This window comes from Cricetulus griseus, chromosome 8 (genome assembly GCF_003668045.3).
Source record: "Cricetulus griseus strain 17A/GY chromosome 8, alternate assembly CriGri-PICRH-1.0, whole genome shotgun sequence".
NCBI classification, from domain to species: Eukaryota; Metazoa; Chordata; class Mammalia; order Rodentia; family Cricetidae; genus Cricetulus; species Cricetulus griseus.
Genome location: NC_048601.1, coordinates 6,753,141 through 6,773,719, shown reverse-complemented (window position 1 = coordinate 6,773,719; position 20,579 = coordinate 6,753,141). Strand labels below are relative to the sequence as shown.

At 44.5% G+C, this 20,579-nt stretch overlaps 1 protein-coding gene across 1 annotated transcript in view; it reads right to left on the bottom strand.

Annotated features, from left to right (window-relative positions):
• Positions 1–4,417: 4,417 nt before the first annotated feature.
• The window catches only part of St8sia1 (ST8 alpha-N-acetyl-neuraminide alpha-2,8-sialyltransferase 1), a 117,713-nt gene continuing 101,551 nt past the window's right edge, over positions 4,418–20,579 (bottom strand). The window contains exon 5 of the mRNA XM_027430158.2: positions 4,418–5,310. Within this exon, the coding sequence (XP_027285959.1) occupies positions 4,824–5,310 (487 nt within the window). The 3' untranslated portion in view covers positions 4,418–4,823. The remainder of the gene's footprint in view (positions 5,311–20,579) is intronic.

Sequence of the window (20,579 nt, the reverse complement as noted above, 5' to 3'; positions counted from 1 at the left end):
GCAGCCTCTGCCACTCCCCAACACTACCAAATCAGTTCCTTTCCTATTTTCCATGAGCATAGATAACATTAGGAGGGAGGGACTGAGGGAGGGAGGGAGGGAAGGAGGGAGGGGAGGGAGGGAGGGAGGGAGGGAGGGAGGGAGATTGAACTAAAACATGAAGGATAATGAATCTAGGTTGCCATCCTCTGTCTTGGGAATCACTGTGGAGACAGGAAACTGACAGTAACTCTTGTGAATGTGTGAGGCCACGTCCACCGGTCAACATCAGGATGGTATTTGCCGCTACTGCTGCCTCATCTTGACAGGAGAGATAAATTATAACTCACCTTGAGAGTATGAATCAAAAGGCAGGTGACAGAGGGATATGTAGGTGTTTGCTTCACCAGACTCAGGCACCCAGGAGAGCACCGTCTGGAGTGGGCAGACTCCCAAGATCCACGTGAAAAAACAGGTACCAGCTTCACACCTTCCTCACGGTCCATGCTCATGGCCCATCTAACATCTGTTCATCCTAACCCCAATGATGACACGAAAACACATTTCCTCTCCAATACCTTGAAGCCATTCCATTCTTGCAACGGCATTCTAAGACGACGATCCATCCCTTCCTGTCTGCTGAGCTGCCTTCTGAGGCGGAGCCCCTTCTCAATAGATCCTTTGCAGTGGGGGAAGAATCACTTAGTTTTCATTTTGGTTACATCTTTTTCTCTATTGCATTTTTTTCTTTCTATTACTGTAAAGAGAAATCCAGAATTCCATGAATCCAGTTTTCTGTTTTGGTGTTTACTATTATTGCATAAATCATACATTTGGAAGTGACAGCTACCTGGAGGGATTCTCATTACACAGAAGCAAGACGAAACTCGATCCCTATATTTGGATATTACACCATAAAACTCTTGGACAACTTTGTGTTGAATCCCAACACCTTCAACTGAAAAGCAAAACCAGGAAGGCTTTTAACATAGAAGTGAGACTGACAGTCATAGGCAGATGAGCAACCATAAAATATAATTCTTCTTTTGTGCCCTAACAAGTGATGTCAAGGGCTTTGGCTGTTACTCAAGTGTTCACAATACTGTAATTCACTTCAATATGTTTGTTCCTCTGTGTTAAAGGAAGAAGAAACTACAAATGTCAGCAACAGAGAGAAAACCCAAACAAGGAATCAGAAGCATGTCCCTTCCTTGTTGCTACGAGAAAGGTTAGGAAGTACGAACAACCTTTCCATTCATTCACACGTGTCAATCACTCCTCTCTGGGACATATGTGACAATGTTAAATGGCACATTAAGGCTGAGAATAAGGCAGATACTATTCGTGTGTGTGTGTGTGTGTGTGTGTGTGTGTGTGTGTGTGTGTGTGTGTGTGTGCTGTCTATACATTTAAGACTCTCCCACTTATAAAACAGGAATTGTATAAGGCTGAGACTAAATCCTGTGGCTTCACTTTTAGTTTATAGACTCAATGTTTCAAAGACACAGCACAGGAACTATGGGATATTTGCTATCTCCCTAGCTTCCGGGTCTCCAAAGGTTTATCCGAGGACACAGAGAATAGAACTCTACTCCTCATGATCATACGCAGGTCTGCAACAGGGTCAAAGCGACCAGACTCTGCCATGGGCCCCCAGATTAACAAATGCAAGCTTAGGTACTGGAGAGCATAAGGTGAAGAGCCCTTGATGCGCTGGTGACTGGTTTTCTCATTATATCCCTCCCTACAAGGATTTTCCAGCAAAAGAATTCCACAAAGTTGATATTTTTCAAACATGGAAATTAAAACTATAGATGACTGGCTTCCCAGCAAAGAAGCACAAAGGGCACAGCCTGAACATCTGTCTGTCTCCCTCTCCCTCTCCCTCCCTCTCTCCTCTCTCTCTCTCTCTCTCTCTCTCTCTCTCTCTCTCTCTCTCTCTCTCCTCACACGCATACTCACATGCACGACACACACACACACACACACACTTGAAGCATTGCTCTAATTGGTGGCAGAGAGGGCTGTCATCTGTTGCCAGACACACTGAAATTAATTTAATGCGTTCTATTGAATGTGTCCATCATAACCCAAATCCCTTCTGTCTGAAAGTTAAAGGTCAAGTACATTAAATAATGGACCAGGCCTAGAGCTGAAGGCCTTAATTTCAGTTAAGTAGAACCAAATATAACCCAACCTCTTAAGGGTAATAGAATACTCCAGAATGTTCTACAGGGCAATTCTGGAGAGGTTTCTACATAGAAACACATATTTTACTAAAAATAATGTTAAACACACACACACACACACACACACACACACACACCTACCTCTTGCTTAGCTACAATCATCTAACCAAATACAAAAAGTTACATGTATGGCACACCTATGAATTGTCTCCATTAAATAACGAAAGATTGCAGCGATGCTGTTCGGGCCGGAACGATATACCTGTGTCAAAGGGCTGATAGCATGAGCAGCCACACTTCTCTTTTGTTCTGACTTGGGGTTTCTCAATTTTTACACTACTAGCATTTCTCTGGGTCATTCTCTGTGGCAAGTGGCCCACCTGGTGCTGCTGGACCGTCATCCATGGTGGGTCCCCACTACAAGCAGCTAGGATTCTTGGTCATAACAATGAAAACATGTTCTCAGGTGTTGGCTCGTGGCGCCTGAGAGGGAAAGGCAATCATTGAAGGTCTGGCAGTGTTGACCGTTTATCAAGAGTTCAAACTCCCAGACAGCATTCTCAGTGTACTGTGATGTGTGAATTTTATGAGTTTCTCATTTATACGTTGACCAATTAATGCATTCATCTGAACTCACATTTAATTAATCTTTGTGTGTGTTGATTTCTTAGGCCTGTTACACTTTTAGTAAAGTCTATTGGTAAAAATACATTCTTTCTTAGGTAATTATTAAATGCCAGTTGCTCAAAACAGGGATTAAATTCAGGGTTGCACAGACGTGACTAACACCGCTCACTCTGTCTTCCTGATATCCTGTGCCGCCTGCCTGCCACACAAGGTGGAAACACAAAGCCAGCCCAGCACAGTGGTGAGCTTCATTCTCTTCATTCTATAAACATCAGCACAACTAATTTCTAGAGTAACCTGGATATTTGATCACATTTGGAAATTCCTTACCCTCAAATGTGCAACTCTTCAATAACTTCAATATCTTGTAAGTTAGCCTCTTTTTAAAGGCCTATTTTCATAGACATGATCAAGGTACTTTCTACCTTCAAGGTGAAGTAGAGCTTGTGGGTCAACTTTACCTACACCATTACAACACTTGAGACAATAAACACGAGTCTTCTCATCTCATTGGAGCCCAACACATCTCAAAGCACAAAGACCAGGCAACATGTCTCTGTGTGTCCCCTTATCTACCATGAACACATTTGGCCTTCGAGTAGAGTTCCCCGGCTGTGACAAAGCTGCTCTATCAAGCCACCCAAGCATCCCTAACTGACACTAAGGAAATACACAACTAGTGGTTCCTACCTGCTCACTTGCATGAGCCATGTCTCTTGTCACCATGCTCAGCACAAGGCCTATTCATGAGATTTGGGTGGGGGCAGGATGAATATGAGAGCAGCTCTCATTCGTTATGTATTTGAGGGTAAACCTTGCACTCCATGCTGGCTTGCAAACAGAGCAACTGCTATGCCAGCTCTACTTACGTCAACATGGAATGGATTCCCTGATGTATCCCTGTAGCTCTCCAACACTGGTTACAGACACCAGGTCACACACACTCAGTTCTGACAGCTCCATGAGAATAATGTTTGATGACTTTGTATAGTGTGTCAGAGTATATGTGTCTATATTCATGTGTACATACACATATTGTCTTGAAAGGAAATATTCACATGTACACACACACACACACACACACACACACACACACACACACACGTACCTTGATAGGAAATATTCATGTTAAAGAGAAAAGGGCAGCCCTGCCTTCTGGTCTGTCTGCCTCAGAGACCAGTTCTTACTCTCTGGGAGCTACTTCACCTATCATTAAATGAAGACACTTTTGTCACGCTACAAGTAAATAGTGTGCATAGTGATTTTGTGAAAATAATAGCAACAGAGCCAATGGGTTGATGTGATGGGGACCTAAAATTGAGTTTCTCTCTCAACATCTGAGGAGAGGAAGTATCTCACGTTATGTAGACTGTGAATCAACACAGTCTAAATTCAACAGAGATTCATTCTAAGTAGACCTAACCAAAGAGGCAAGAAGCAAATTCTTAGTTAAAACTGTACTAGTGGAGGGGACTCTAGTCAACATAGACTTGTTTTTAACGACTCACAAAAATCAGCAGGAAGCATTTTGTAAGTCTACCATATCACCCATCCACAGCCCTAAACAGGGCAAAAAGAAATAGTAATTTTTAAAAACCTACAGTTCTAACGACAGCCTCAGTAAGACAGGTCTTTTAAAATGACTGTGATGCTGGTGCATACTGACAGTCAGCAATACCCCAGCATCTCCCACATGCTTCCACGATGAGCCCCTCAGCCTCAGCAATTAGAGTTCATCTGCTCCTTGAGTTGCATTTTCCAGATATGAACCCCAGACAAGTGATCTGCCAGCATCATCTCCTTGGTGTTGTTCCAATTGCAAATCCACAACATGCTATAAAAAATGTTTCCCCCAGAACATTTCATTTCTTATTGTTCTCCAAGCCAACATCAGAAGCAAAGTTTTGCTTGGGTTTCTGTTTGTCTCCTATCATGCCAATCCATGACACACTTTGGCCGTTCCTTTTGGAAGTCACATAGAAAACCTAGCAAAAATATCCCACCCAGTTCTTTCTTCTTTTATGGTCCCTAGGAAGTGGGCTGGAGTGATGGCTCCTCACATGGACCTAGCTGCATCCTCAGTGCACCAATTTTATGAAGGTACCAGAGTTGGAGAAATTCCTCAGGCATTGCATGGAATCCTGAGTAGGGCAAGACATTGTCGTAGTAGTGGTGACTAATGGGCTCCTCGTGCATATTCACAGAGAAGGGCCAGAAGCCGTAGATAGCCACCTCCTCACAAAGGCCCAAGGCTGCGCTCACCAGAAAGAGTCCTGTAGACAGGCGCTTGGCATGGATCCCCCTACTCTTCCAGAACTTTCCAATGCTCCGCAGAAAGTTGGGGTTAGCAAAAAGCACTGTTTGATTGGCACCCACATCTTTCAGTGTGTAATATACACGGAGAGAGGGCTCGGTTCCTGTCTTCATAGAGAAAGCAGGCATGTAGATATAGCTGTGGTTGTAGATCTTCATGCTGTCCACAAACATCTTTCTGGACCACAGCAGGTTTTGAAACCTACAGGAAATAAAAGGCCCAATTAACCTTAGAAACAGACCCATGACCTGTGTCTTCTGAAGTTATCAAACAGAACCCATACACACAAAACACTTCATTGGAATTTCTCATCAGACACCCAGAGTCATCAACACTCCTTAGTGAAGCTCTTCTAGACTAACATCAACTGTGTATCTTGTTCTCTACATCAACTGTGTATCTTGTTCTCGCCTAGAATGTAAAATGATTTAACATGCACAAATTTGTAAAGGTTGCTGGCTGGACTGGTACTGGTGGCAAAAGCTACATGCATGATCTGATAGAAACTAAACTGGTTTCCTCATCTGAAGATTAAAAAGAATCACTCGTAAAACAACTCTCCCCATCAAAATCCCATGTCCTACAAGTCTTCAGTTGGTCAATGCTCTACCTATAAGACTACACTGGGAAACAGGGGCCTGTTACTGTTGGAGCTCCAAGCAACGAGCTGCCTATATCCCTTTCTGGAGAATTCTGTTCATCTGTGCTCATCCAGGGCTGCCTGTGGAGACAGCCTCGGAATCAAATGGATGCAACTAAAATGTATGGAAGACCTCCTGTGTGGCAGACATGAGAGACATACAATTAGTGGCTTGTTTGCAACCTCACTTACCTTTAATTAATCTTACATGTATACGTGTGCCTGGGCATATTGCACATTGTAGGGGTCAAAGGGCAACCTCAGGTGTCAGTCCTCACCTTCTACCTTGATTTTGAGACAGCGTTTCTGGTTTTGTTGTTTGCCACCATGTAAGCCAACCTAGCTGTCCCCAAAGGTTCTAGAGATTCTCTTGTCTCTGTCCCTCATCTCACTATGGGAGCTCTGGGACCACAGATGCCTGCTACTGCTCCCAGTTTCATGTGGGTTTTGGAAATTCAAACTCGGATCATCATACTTACATTGCTTAACTCCCCAAGCCAGATGTCTTCTCAGGCTAATGCCCCAGTTTTTCAAATTCATTTCTTTTTCTCTCATATATCACATCCTGACCACAATCCCCCTCCTACCCCTCCCCCCAGCACCTCCCCACCTTCCTTCTCCCCCAGATGCAGCCCTTCTCTGTTTCCCTTCAGTAAAGAGCAGGCTTCCCAGCCATATAACTGAACACAGCCTAACACGTTACAATAAGACTAGGCACAAGCCCTCATATCAAAATGCCTCATGTTGTAACTCAAGAAATCCAAGTCCAGTTCAAGAGCCAGAAGTGTAACAGATACAACATAACGTCCCAAACACCACATCTACGAAGTACCACAGAATGCAGGAGAAGAAATAAACCAGTAATGGTTTAGAAGAGAGAGGAAGGTCGGGAAGAGCTAGAGAATGGATAAACCTTCAAGATGTCTTGCTAGGGAAACAAGCCGCGAAAAGTAGCATGAAGTAAACTCCAGGGTCATAGGCAGGCGTGCACAGTGGGCTGCAGAATTAGGAAGGCTGGCTGCTCCGGAACATGGAGGGTGGGTGTGGTCCAGACAGTGGCTGAAGATAAGGCACGCTGTAAAACACCTTCCGTATCTCTCACATGCCGGTCTCAATGTCACCCCGGGGTGAGGGGCCCCTCATGCCGCATTGACTGCCTACAGTGTGTAACACAGTGTCCAGCTGCCAAAGGTGGAGGAGATGCCCTGAGGAAGTCAGAGGCTAGCAGCTGGGAGACCAGATAAGACACTGCTGGTGCAGCAAGACCAGGCTGGTGAAACCCGCAGAAATAGCTGGCCTGAACGAGTGGGAGCTCTTGGCCCCCAGACTGGTCACTGGGAAGTCAGTGTGGGACTGATCCAGACCCCATGAATGGGTGTCAGTTAGGAGACCTCAGAAATTTATGGGGCTTCTTATAGTAGATCAGTACTTATCCCTAGCATAGGAATGGACTTTGGGAGCCCATTCCACATAGAGGGATACTCCCTCAGCCTAGACACACGGGGGAGGGCCTAAGCCCTATCCCAAAGGCTATGACAGACTCTGAAGACACCCCCCCCCCATGGAAGACCTCACTTTCCCTGGGGAGCAGAACTGGTATGGGATAGGTAGGGTGTTAGTGGGGGGCAGGGGAGGAGGGAAGGGAGAGGGAACTGGGATTGACATGTAAAACAATCTTGTTTCTAATTTAAATAAAAAATGGAGGAGGAAAAAAACATGAATTGTAACACAAAGCAGCATGTTCCTGTAAATAAAAGTTAAGACAAAATGAAAAGGGGGGGAGGAAAGAGGAGGAGAGGGGAGGGGTAGAGCGAGAAGCAGGCAGAGGAGGGCCATGAACTGGTGCAGAACTTCTTAGGTCAGTTGTCTGGTCTTGGGCGGCGGCGGGCGGGCGGGCAGGGCAGCATCCTCTATGGACTGAATGCGGCCACAGGTAGCAGGGGTGAATCAGGCTTACAAGCATGTGAGGCTCGATGCCAATACAGAGATCCAAAGCCCTGTGGCAATAACGGTTCTTCGTCTGACAAGAAAGGAAGGGTTGCTTCTCAAGCCCAGAGGGATGACCTCTCAGACGCCCCAAGCTGATTGCTCTAGGAGGGGACTGCCATCTCTCTTTGGGTTTTAACTTTGAAAATGAGCACCATCTTGAACTTACTATAGTCTGCTCAGCAGGGAAAGGTGACACTGGCCAAGCCCAACAAACCCAGTTCAATTCCCGGAACTCACAGGATGCAAGGACAGAAGCAATTCCCACAGGCTGTCATCTGGCCTCCACATGCACATGGGGACACATTCACAGACAGACAGACAGACGGACAGACAGACAGACAGACACACACACACAGTAGCCATATAGAATGTATTTTTTAAAAAATAATTCAATTCAACTCTATCATTTGCTGTCTAGCTGATGTAGTTAATATTTAGTGATTGACAGTTTAACAGTGTTGGTTTTGAATTTTACTCCTTTTGTTATAAAATTATATTAAGATCACAGGTTAGTGGCACCACAGCTGTTTCCGCCCTCGCTGGGCTCCAGCCTCTACGTGCTCCAGCCTCTACGTGCTCCAGCACGCCTTTGCATCACACATTTAGATCCACTTGTCCATTCGTTGGTCCTGTGACCTTCTATAAACTCATCAAAATCCAGTCTCAACATTTAAAGCTAATCCCTTCATTCTCACTTAACCTTTAAAGGTCTGCTGTGGCTTCCGAGGTGGCCCAAGCCTGGAATCCCAGCACTGGATTGACGAGATCGATCCACAGTCCATAAGGCTAAGGTTTGTTTATTCAGATAAACACCAGCCAAGCACAAGCCAAAGCGTGCCAGGGGCAGCAAGGCAGCCAGGCCAGAGAGAAGGAAGAAGGGGTCTCCACATGTGCGCGGTCCCTTAAAAACCCTTCCCGTCACCTTAGACTTCCCCTCACCTTGCCCTCCCGGGCATGTCCTGGCACACCTGTCCCTGCTACTAGGAGGCGGGGCTACAGTGTCTCCCTACACTGGATGGTCTGAAGCAGGAGGAATACCATGATTTGGACACTGACCCAGGCTACATGGTAAGTTCCAGGCCAGCCTGAGCTACAGAATGGGAGAATTATAATCTAAAGCACTGCACAAAATGGGCATCAAGTTTCAATTAGTGAGGACATTAAACTACTCGCTTAACAGGTTACTGGTTACAGGATTACAAACAGAGCAAGATCAAGAAAGAAAAAGGCTCCCTTTCTCCCTCCCTTCAGCAAATCTCCAGGAATGAGAAAAGATTGTTTTGAAAAAAATATTCACATGCACACTGAAAACAAGAAGGGGAGCAGAGTATTGAGAAATCCCCCCCACAGTTGCCAGACTTTGGAGGAAGCCCACTCAAGTTGTCACACTTCTGGAGAACTTCCTGAGTATGAGCTGCCTGCCCACAGAAAACAGAAAACCAGCCTTAGGAAAACCAAAGCAAAAAGCGTGTGTAAAACATGGCAGTGTCCTGTGCCCACAGGCAGAGGATACCAGAAAGGGGGTCTAGAACCATCAGGAAGGTCATTGGCCTCACTGTGGGTGCTAGGGACACACAAGTGGGTCAGACACTAAGCCTTGCTGTCTGTTATCTCTGTGCATGGGCGAAGAGGTATTAGGTACAGGCAGGTGTGTGCTCCACCTGAGGGAACTGGCAACATCCTATGTACACAATACCTGCATAGCCAGGCTTACATGCCCTAACGGAATGACGACATTTCCCTTTACCACCACAAGAACAAAGATCTGCATGCAGCTTCGTGAAATGACTCCTGGGAGCTACCCAAAAGAAACTGAGAGTGTCACATTCTCAACCAGAGCAAAGGCCACCTTTATCAGGTCCTAAGAACAGTGCCAAGGCTAGTCAGTGGCCACTGAGGGACAACGTGGAACTCAGAAAAAAAACGAACCAAGATCATTAGAGGAACAGAAAGAAATGTTCTGAAGTCTATTATTAGTCTGTTTAAAAATATTCATTGTGATCAGATGTAGTGCTATTTTGTTTGTGCTGTAACAAACAAAGCTTGCCTGAAGATCAGAGTGCAGAGCTAGCCACACTAGTTAGCTATAGACGCCAGGCAGTGGTGGCCACACCTTTAATCCTAGCACTAGGGAGCTGGAGACAGGGGTGATTCGGCTAGGTGGATAGAGGAATGTAAGGCAGGAAGTGACAGGGGCTCATGGCATTCAGTCTGAGGATTCACAGAGACAGCATTCAGTCTGAGGATTCATAGAGACAGCATTCAGTCTGAGGATTCACAGAGACAGCATTCAGTCTGAGGATTCATAGAGACAGCATTCAGTCTGAGGATTCATAGAGACAGCATTCAGTCTGAGGATTCGTAGGGCAGGATCGCCCCTTTGGTCTGAGAATTCAGTAGAGGTGAGAACTAGTGGCTGGCTGCTCTGCTTCTCTGATCTTTCAGCATTAACACTGATATCTGACTCTGAGTTTTTATTATTAAGACCAATTAGAAGTTGTGCAACCATCGTATACAGACGAGGGTGCTATAAAAGGAGAATATTTGGTAATAAGAACTGTTGGCAACTGAACACGTAGCGACAGCTAGGTTCTGGCAAAGGGACACTCCAGGCAAAGAGCTTCAAGGTCGCCTCGAAAGCCATCTATCAGATGGTGCTGATCAAAAGCCCATACTTCTAGGATGTTGTCTCAACATCCCTGATTCCCTAGCCGGCCAAACGGTGTGGAAGTTGCCAGGGAATTTCTGGGGCTCCAACAGGAATCAGTGCTACATGGAGGGGCTCTGTAAGACCCAGAGAAAGCTAAAAGTTGAGCAGGATGGGACAGTCTGATGGGCTGTTTGCCTAGTGAACTACGTGTCTGCCGCTACCAGCCTAGACACAGACCTGATAGGGCGGTCAACATAACACAGTGTGAAGGCAGGACTGCTGTGCCGGCCCAGAGAACAGAGATCAGTCTTCATTTTCCCACAAAAAATCAACAGATACATTAGAAATTTTAAAACTGTAATTAAGCATGCTGCTTCCAAATCAAAGAAGAAAAAAGGTCGGCCAGAGACGCTGGAAGAAATTGATTTCTTGAAACATGACTTGAGGGGGTAGAGAGGGCTGAGGCCAAAGACGGCTGCTTTTCTTTTTAAGCTTTATTGTTCTATTCGATTTTTAAAAACCGTGAACATGCATTACTTTTATAAAATTGAGTACTTTATTTTTAAAATCCCCAAGAATTGATAAAATAATGTGCTGATCAAATTCACAAGAAAACTTTATGTCATTAACAAGATGATAGATAAGTATTATACCCTCGTGTGTGTGCATGTATGTATTCATACATACATGTGTGTTATACATGTATGTTTGCATGTATAATCATGTGTGTGTGTGTGCATGTATGTATGTGTGTGTTATACACACATATGTGTCATGTGTACATCTATGTATATGTATTTGCATTTACACAAATAGAAAACCACATATTAAAAACCCATAAGCTGACACAATGAGTCTTTAGTTTAAGAGGGTACATTTTTAAAAGATAAAATAGAAGCTTTCTAACAGTGCCTGTACATTTTCCTACAAAAGAGAAATCAATATAATGAAAGAACTGCTCTACATGCCACACTTTTGTCAAGAAGGTATTGAAGTGACAGCCCAGCTACACAAAGATACCCACACTGTGGAAGACAGCTCTTACAGAATCCTGTAGGAGGAAGTCTGCCAGCCCCCATCCATGGAGTGTGCACAGCAAAGCCAAATGAAAATACTTATTGGAGCCAACAGAGATGTGAGCAAGCATCCACCAGCACAGAGGCAACGGGGCATTTTAAAAACATAATAAAAATATTTAATTTACTATTGTAATACAGCCCCCAAACAACCTGAAACAAACTTAACAAATATGTGATATTTTACCGAGACATTAAAAGAGATGGTTAACAACAAAAAAGTCTCCCCCAAATACATGCTGTCTTAATTACAACTTCTAGTCCTTTGAAAAGATACCCATGATCATGGCACCTCTTACAAAGGAAAGCATTTCCTTGGGGTGGCTCACAGTTTCATAGCTGTAGTGCACTGGCATCGTGGAGGGGAGAGTGTTGGCTTGTGGGCAGACACAGTGCTAGAGAAAGAGCAGAGAGTCCTACATCTTGATCCACAGGCAACAGAAAATGAACTGTCACCCTGGGCTTGGCCTGAGCATAGATGAGACCTCAAAGCCCAACTCCGTATTGACACATTTCTTCCAACAATGCCACACTCCCTAATAGTGCCCCTCACTATGGGCCAAACCACACATGTGTAAATTCAACATGGTCTCAACTGAAATGCCACTGTCATTTTAAAGTAAAATTTGAGAAGATGAGTCTAAATTTCACCAGAAGGGTGAAAACTACATCAGTGCTTGTGTTCAGGACAACGCTGAGTGAAGGAGTGGTGGGGGCAGGGCAGGGCCTGGGAAGGAATCTTGCCAGTGCCAAAACTGAGTGTGTGACTACAGTGAACTCTCTACATTTGAGGACTTTGAGGACACATTGAGGAAGCCCCTCTCCACATGTGAGGACTTTCTAACTGATGAATGTCATTTCAAACCAGCTTACACGAGACTGGCTGTCCTGTACATTGTACCACAGCCACCAGCTAGTCAACAGTAAGAACTAAGATAAATGTTTGCCCCACATGGTTCAGAAAATTAAACTCCAGATGGGATGATGGTATCTAAATAAAATCAGAAGAAAACTCAAGGGAAACAGCTGTAAGACCTAGGGACATTAAAAACATTGTAAAATAAACTATAAAAGGCAAAATCCATTAAGCAAAGAATTGATTGCTTCCAAAATGAAGACATGTGGGAAGGACGCCTTGACTCCCAGCCCTTGGAGGCAGAGGCAGGTGGATCTCTTTGAGTGCCAAGCTAGCCTGGAATTTTTTTTTATATATAACATTAGTGGTAATCTGGGATTAAAAAAAAGTGACACAATTAAATTATAGATATGGTCAACAAATTTCTGTGCAGGAGGCTGGAGAGATGTCTCAGCAAGTGAGGTCATTTGCTGCACATGAGTGAGAAACTGAGTTTGAATTCTCAGCACTCATGCAAACTAGCCAGGTGTGGTCCCTCGTGTATATGACTCTAATGATGTTGGGGGGGCAGGGGCAGGGGCAGGGGCAGGGGCAGGGGCAGGGGCAGGGGGCAGGGCAGGGGCAGGGCAGGGGCAGGAGGGAATACTGGGGCTTGCTGGCTGCTAGTCTAGAAGAAACTAGTTTCAAGTTCAGGCAGAGATCCTGCCTCTGGGGATTAAGTAGAGCGTGAATGAAGGAGACACCTGATGTCCTCTCCTGGCCCCTGTGTACACACGCAAGCATGTACTTTTACCTATTTCTACACGTGTGTGTATATAGCACACACATACAGCACACTTACACATGCCAAGGTCCTTGCTTGTGCATGTTGTTTTATTTAAGTCCTGCTGTATCTCTGTGAAGGGGAGCCTGCCTGTTGTTGGCCATGCTGGGACCGGTAGGAAGGCGCTCTGACTGTGACAGACAGCTTCTCACTCAGCTGGGCTCCAGATTCAGGGAGTTTTCAGTTATACTGTGAGTGTTTTTTCTTGTGGGGAAGATACACCCCACTGTCCTGCTGACTGACCTGAGACTCACCCTCACTTTCTCTAGGACCCCATCCATCCCCTTCATCCTCTCTATAGCCTTTATCTCTCTCCAGGGTTATTCCCATTGACCCTGGTCCCCATGTGGCCACTTGGTGATTGAAAACCAATGAAGAGAAAGAAAACTCTCCTCTATGAACTGTTCATCATGACTGTGGGGAGTTAGGATATTGCTGATTCAAAGCCATCTTTTTTTTTCAGCCTCATGCTGACACTCATGTGTCTGACTTAACATCCTTATAACTATTAAAACCTTTAAGACGTATTCTTAGCAGAATGTTCCGCTTTCACTAATACAAAAGCTAAAAAACGTCATCAGATAACGTCTGAGGCCCAGCACAATCCTCCTACTCTGCTGTAACCTGCCCACTGTGGTGCCTGCAGATGTCTTCAGTGGTCCCTGGAGCAGCGGTCATACTTGTCCTGTGTATCTACGTGAAATAAAGCCAGAGTAACCCTTGAAGACAGACACTGCTTCCCTTTGAGGCATACAATTAAAGGAGGTGTGTTGTAATTGGGGAATGCCAACATTTTTTCAAAAAGGATATATTCATTTTATTTTACATGCGTGAGAATTTTCCCTGCATGTGTGTATGTGCACTGCATGGGGTGTCAAGGGAGGGCACCAAGTCTCCTGGAAATGGAGTTACAAATGGTTTTGAGCCATTATGTGAGCACCAGGAATCAAACTGGGGTCCTCGAGAAGAGCAGCTGGAGCTCTGAACCTCCAAGTCATCTCCCCAGCCCGAACACCATCATTTACATAAAAACAACTGTGTATGTTTATTCTGCCATACGGGTGTCTATATGTTTAACTTGCATGGTGGGTTCAATGTGAATCTGACAATGGAAAGGCTACTTCAAGAGGATAATATGTGCCCCTTTTACAGGGAAAACATAAGATCATACCAATCCCCTCGTCTCTTCACATTCCACTGCCTCATCTAATTAAGGTGGGGGAGATGATGAAGCCACCTAGTTAGCAGGACTCCAGTGAGGACGAGGCAGCTCTCACATATGGTGTTTCAGAAAGGACACAAAGCACGTGGCTGTCCGGACCACGCCATGGGGCTCTGCATCTGCAAGACTCCTGTGGAAATATCGCCTCTGAGAAACCAAGTCAGAAATTAGCCGAGAAGTACTCTCACCCTCCACTTACTCAGCAGGACATGGCTGGCATATATTTTCAGACAAGGGTGACCCAACACGGGCCAGTAACTTTTCATATCTCACATTTCGTTGTTTTTGTCTGCCAAAATTCAAACATGTGACTAATCTTATAACCTGTCAGTGAACAGCCAGAATCAACAAGGCAGAGTAAGTACAGGGGTGAGTGACGGTGGCAAAGCACATATCATCTGTAAGAAACTATTTCGGAGCTGGGGGATGGCTCAGAGGTTAAGAACAGCTGTTGCCCTTGAAGAGAAGCTGGGTCCAGTTCTCAGGACACATACTGTGAGGCTCATGACCACCTCACAAAGGTGCCTAACGTCACCTCCCGGGAATGTGATCCTGTGTGCTGGCCTATGTGGAGAGTTGCACTCACGGGCACCTTACCCCCACCCCCTCCAACGCGTACCTAATTAAAAATACATCTCTGGACTGGAGAGACGGCTCAGCAGTTAAGAGCACTTTCTGCTCTTGCAGAGGACCTGGGTTCAATTCCTAGCGCCCACATGGTGGCTCACAGCTCAATAGCTCTAGTTCCACAGGATCCAGCATTCTCTTCTGGCCTCTGGAGATACCAGACACACATGCAGTACATGCATGTATATAGTGTTTACATGCAGGCAAATAGTCATACACAAAAAAGTCTTTAAAATAAAGGCGAAACTCATGTACAGCAGAGCAAGAATGTCAAATAACCTCTCCAACATCAAAGACGAAAAGGCTAAACACAAGGGGAATTTGATAAGAGAATGAAACCTCTACAGAATATTATAAAATTAAATGTTTCTGTTTTACAGCAGAGAACTTGGCTGTGCCACGCATGCTCTGGAGTAATTAACTGAACTCTTCTTGCACAGAGCATTTTTAATACAGTGTTCATTTATTCTGGGTACCACATTCACTTACATAATGATGCCTTTCATTATCCAAGCTTTATGCAAATGAAAGTTTTTGCCAACAAAACATCACAAATCTAAATTACATGGTGCTTTAGTTCTATTACATGTTTATAGCCTCTCATTATTTTTTCAGCTGAAAAGTTACAAAATCAGTTGAATTTCCCTTTTCTGACATAGACTCAACTTGGACTGAAAATGTAAGCGGGTGTGGAGGTTTGGATGAGAAATGCCCTTACGGGCTCAGACATTGCAGTGTGTTGTCTCCAGTAGGTGGCGCTGTTTGGGGTAGTCATGGAACCTTGAGGACATGGAGCATTGCTAGGGGAAGGACATCACTGGGGGCAGGCTTTGAGAATTTATAACTTTGTTATGTCCACTCTGCCTCTAGCTCTAGGGCCTTAGCAGGCTGAATCCTGGCTATTCTAAATCAAAGGCAACCTAGTGGGGAAGCTTCCTTGATGAGAACATTTATATAAAATCGTCATGAACTGATCATTGATAAATCCTTCAGACTATTGAAGAGTGTGTTTGCAAAGGGTGGGAGAGCAGATGAAATATCTCACTGTCTGTGGGATAAGTATAACCAAGACTACTTCGGGGGCTGCCACTCACACATGAGGGTTGTACCACCTGGCTATAAAGGAAACCCATTTCCTCTGGAGTGACAATGTCTCTTCCTGGGCACAGAACCCACTACTTTGGAAGCAGACTGGACCACCAGTCTGGACTTTCACTTTCGCAAAAGCCTTTCTAATCCACTGGGGCTTGACTGAGAACACTCAAGTGTCCTGTAACTCCACAGGCTTTTCCTCCTTCTGCAGATCAAAACAGAACCAGAATGTGGTTTGGGTATAACCCACCACAGTGCGTGTAAACTTGTGAATGAAATGTTTGCGTGGGAACTCAGCTGTGCTGCAGACCGGCTTCTGAAAAGCATCTACCCTAGAACAGAAATCGCTTCCAAACCCTGGGTGAAAACTGACAAGGCAAGGCAGGTGTCGTTCACACCCTCCAGGGAGTGAAGGGGCACACCTATTATTTAACAGCATCAGTTGCTTTTTATTATTTACAAAAGCAAACTTACTTAATGGTAGAAAATTAGGCAATAAAATTAAGTACAAAGGAGTATACTTGGCAGTAAATACACGTTGAGTGATGATGAAGAGACTGCTGTAGATGACATACATGATACAGATAGTATAAACATGTCAACAGAGGACGAATAATAACCTCAACCTCCGTGAACACACCATTCATATCTTGCGTACACACTAATAGCAAGAATGAAAACACACACACACAAGTATATAAGAAGACACACACACACACACACACACACAAATCGCCTTTAATAATGTTTCTGTTTTCATGGCTAGCAAGAGAGAGAAAAAAGATACACACCTGAAGTTTGCTGAGTCGAAACCCCTTCAGGTTGCATGACCCTTTCACAGGGGTCACCTAAGACCTTTGGAAAACACAGGTATTTACCTTATGATTCCCAACTGTAGCAAAATTATAGTTATGAAGTAGCAATGACAATTGCATGGATGGAGGCCAACACCACATGAGGAGCTGGATTAAGGGTGGAAGCATTAGGAAGGTTGAGAGCCACTGCTCTAAAGGACCACAGGACTCCTGCACAGCCGGCTTTCCTCCCAGGAGGTCCTCCTCCTCTCTCTGCAGACCTTTTCAGCTCTTTCAACTGGCCCTCTATCAGTGTCTCTAACGTGGTGATGCTGTCTGCTCTTGTCCTCAGACCCAGAGCTGGTATCTGAGGAGGCAGGGCTAAAGCTTCTTCCCCTGGAAGTCAGAGACCTTCTCTCCCTGGTTGCCCCAGAGACCTACAGCCGCCCTTGCTCAGCCTTGGGCACTTCCTGCTCCTTTGGTACTTTCAGGGTTTTGTACTTTTCCTAATGGAAATTCGGAGATGTCATGTTTCTCAAAACGCTGTATGTAGGGTAGAGTGATATGTGTCCACTGAGGTCCATCTATGGACAACCCATTCAGCTTTTATGGCTATTGCAGGCGCTTTTTTTTTTTTTTTTTTTTTTTTTTTTTTTTTTTTTTTTTTTTGCTGTTTGGGGTGTGAAGAGATGTTTTTAAAAGACTTGTTAACACCTGCCCCACTTTGGCTTTTCTGTGGCAGATGTAAGTCGTGGCTCGTGATAGGGTAGGTACAGGGAGCATAAGTAGCTATTTTAGTTCAATCCAAAGTCTGTGTTTGTCTTAGGCAATAGGTAAACACAGGCACAGATATCGGAACATACATATATATGCTTATGTACACATATATATTATATTATATAGGGTTAGGGTTATAATCTTATTTAAGGTAAACAGGGAAAATAAATTATCTATCCTATTAGTTACTTGTCTCATTGCTGTGGTCAAACACCTCATGAAAAACAACGTCACGGGAGAAAGATACACCTGCTCACGGTCTGGGCAAACATCCATCAAGATGTCCTGGGCCCAGGCTGCTCTTTCAGATCTACCCCTCCCCCATCAACATAACCACACTAACTCTCCAACTTATCCCTCACTCAGAAACAAAGAAAGGAAGAGTGGAAACGGGGAGAAGAGACAGAAAGAAGACCCAGGGCAGAACCAGACACAATGGGGGCAACAGGAAGAGGACGACGACCCTAAGTAACCAGATGGATGGAATCAGGCAACCTGAAGCTTCCGTCCTATTTAGTTCTTGAGGTACAAAGAGAAAAGGGAACAAAAGTTATTACATTCCTTCCACTGGTCTGTTCCGTACCTGCCACAGCGAATGTGCACTGAACAGAGAAAATAGCAAAGAAGAGGCGTCGAGGGGGTTTGTCTCACTGGCGGCGTTCAATATCAAGGACTAATTATATACTCATTTTGTCTCACCTTCAATTATTTCAAATCGTATACTGCCAACAGCCCCAAGCAAAGCTCAGCAGACTGCAATCCCGTCGATTCAGTAGCTGGGTCTCAGAGTTAATTATATGACAGTTGTTGAAAACAGAACATCTATTTTCATTGCCTGTGGTGATCTAAGTGTGAGCAGATTACATCAGCGTGTACAGGGAACTCTCCCCCCCCACACACACACCTATTTTAGATGTAGGGCAAACAGCAATTTCTCCCAATCTGTCTGCTTAGGCTAAAAAGTATTTAGAGTAACAAACTTTATGTCAAATATATATAAAAAAAATAGCCATTGCATTATTTCCCTAAAATACAGGTAATACCAGTATTTTTCATCCACTTTTCAAATATGAGAAAGTTCAATGAAGGAAATAGTGTGGGCCACACTGTAGCATGTCTTAATGTGTTAGGGTAAGAGACCAAACATATGTATATTAAACAAAGAAAAAAACAAAGAAAAAGTTGTTGTTTTAGTGACTTGTCTCACTGCTCTGACAAAAGCGACTTAAGGAAGGAAGGGTTTGTTTTGGTTCACAGTTACAGTGCAGTCCATCACGGCCACAGTTGTTTGAGGTAACCCATCCCATCATTCCACCTGCAGCCTGGAAGCAGAGACACATGAATCCTGCTCAGCACCCTGTCTCCTTTTCCTGCAGCCTGAGGCCCCAGGCAAGTGACAATGCTGTGCTGTGGAATATTTGTACACTGTGTGGAGATATATTTGCTGTGATTGGAATAATAAAAAGCTGACTGACCAATAGCTAGGCAGGGGATATAGGTGGGGTTTCTGGGGAGAGAGAGGAAGAGGAGGAGGAATCCAGGCACATAGGAGAATCCAGGAGACAGAGAGAGGTAGCAGGAGGTAAAAGATGGAAGAGAGGTAATGCCACGTGATAGAACGTAGATTAATATAAATGGGATAGTTTAAGTTATAAGAGCTGGTTAGGAACAAGCCTAAGCTATAGGCTGAGATTTCATGGTTAATAAGAAGTCTCCATGTCATCATTTGGGAGCTGATGGGACAGAAAAAGGCTCATTACATATGGTGTCCAACGTGGAGACTCAAATATCCAAACACAGGGCCTGAGAAAGCTAAGAAAAGTTCTGGACAAGGAACCGGATGTGGATTCCTAGTCCTGCAGTCTCTCAGGGGGCCTAGTGCTCAGCCAATAGCTGTGCAGGAGGATTAGGCAAGATTTCCGGGGAGAGAAAGGAAGAGGAGGAGGAATTTAGGCTGCTCTAACAGCCTTCATTCAGAAATTGATTTGCACTAGAAAATCTCCAACTTGGTGCAAAAGAATATCAGTATCATTTAAGGATGAAAGAAAAAATGCTGGGGAACTTGAATTTTCTTGTCACATTTGACAGGAAAGGTTATCCATTGAAGATGCTAAAGGAATTTTAAAGTAGCACGTGACCTTATTACTGGTCACCTAGGGACGAGGTCGGATGCACACTGTCTGCTGGGCTTTCAGCCGCAAGCAATCACTATGTCCAATGATTTTTTTCTCCATGCTTCACGTGGTTTGAATGTGAAATAACTCCTTTGTGTCTGGTTCCCTGGCACTGTCTGGGGAGGCTTGGAAACCCCTAGGGAGTGTGTCCGGTCTTGAGAGCTTCCCATCCACCCCCAGTGCCTGTCTGCACTCTGACTTGACCTGCTCACATGTGACCAAGCAGCTTCCTGTGACCACAGCTGAGAGCTGCTCCCGCCATTGTGCCTTCTCTGCCACCTTGCACGGTAACCTCAAACCTCGAGCAAACACAAGCCTTTCTTCTGTGGAGTTGCTTCTTATGAGGCACTTGACGACAGTAATAAGAAAAGTAATGAGAAAGGGGAACTAGTAGAATGGATAAATTAATTTATTAGCCTGCTAACTTTAAATAAGATTCTATATAATCATGTACCCTACCATAAATGTATATACACCTGTGCATATACTTACCTATTACCTAAGACAAACTTTACAGGCTCTGAATTCAAACTAAAATAGCTGCTTAAGCTCCCTGTCATGAGCCACAGCTTGTGTCTACCAAGGAAGAGCCAAAGTGAGATGCGTATTAAGTCTTTTTAAAATAGCTCTTCATGCCCCAAACAGCAAAAACGAAGCCACGTGTATACTTATTTTCTTCTCATGCTTGTTTTTATTAATTCCTGTTTTCATTTCACATTTGTTCTCCTGTTGTGATGGAAAATGATGATC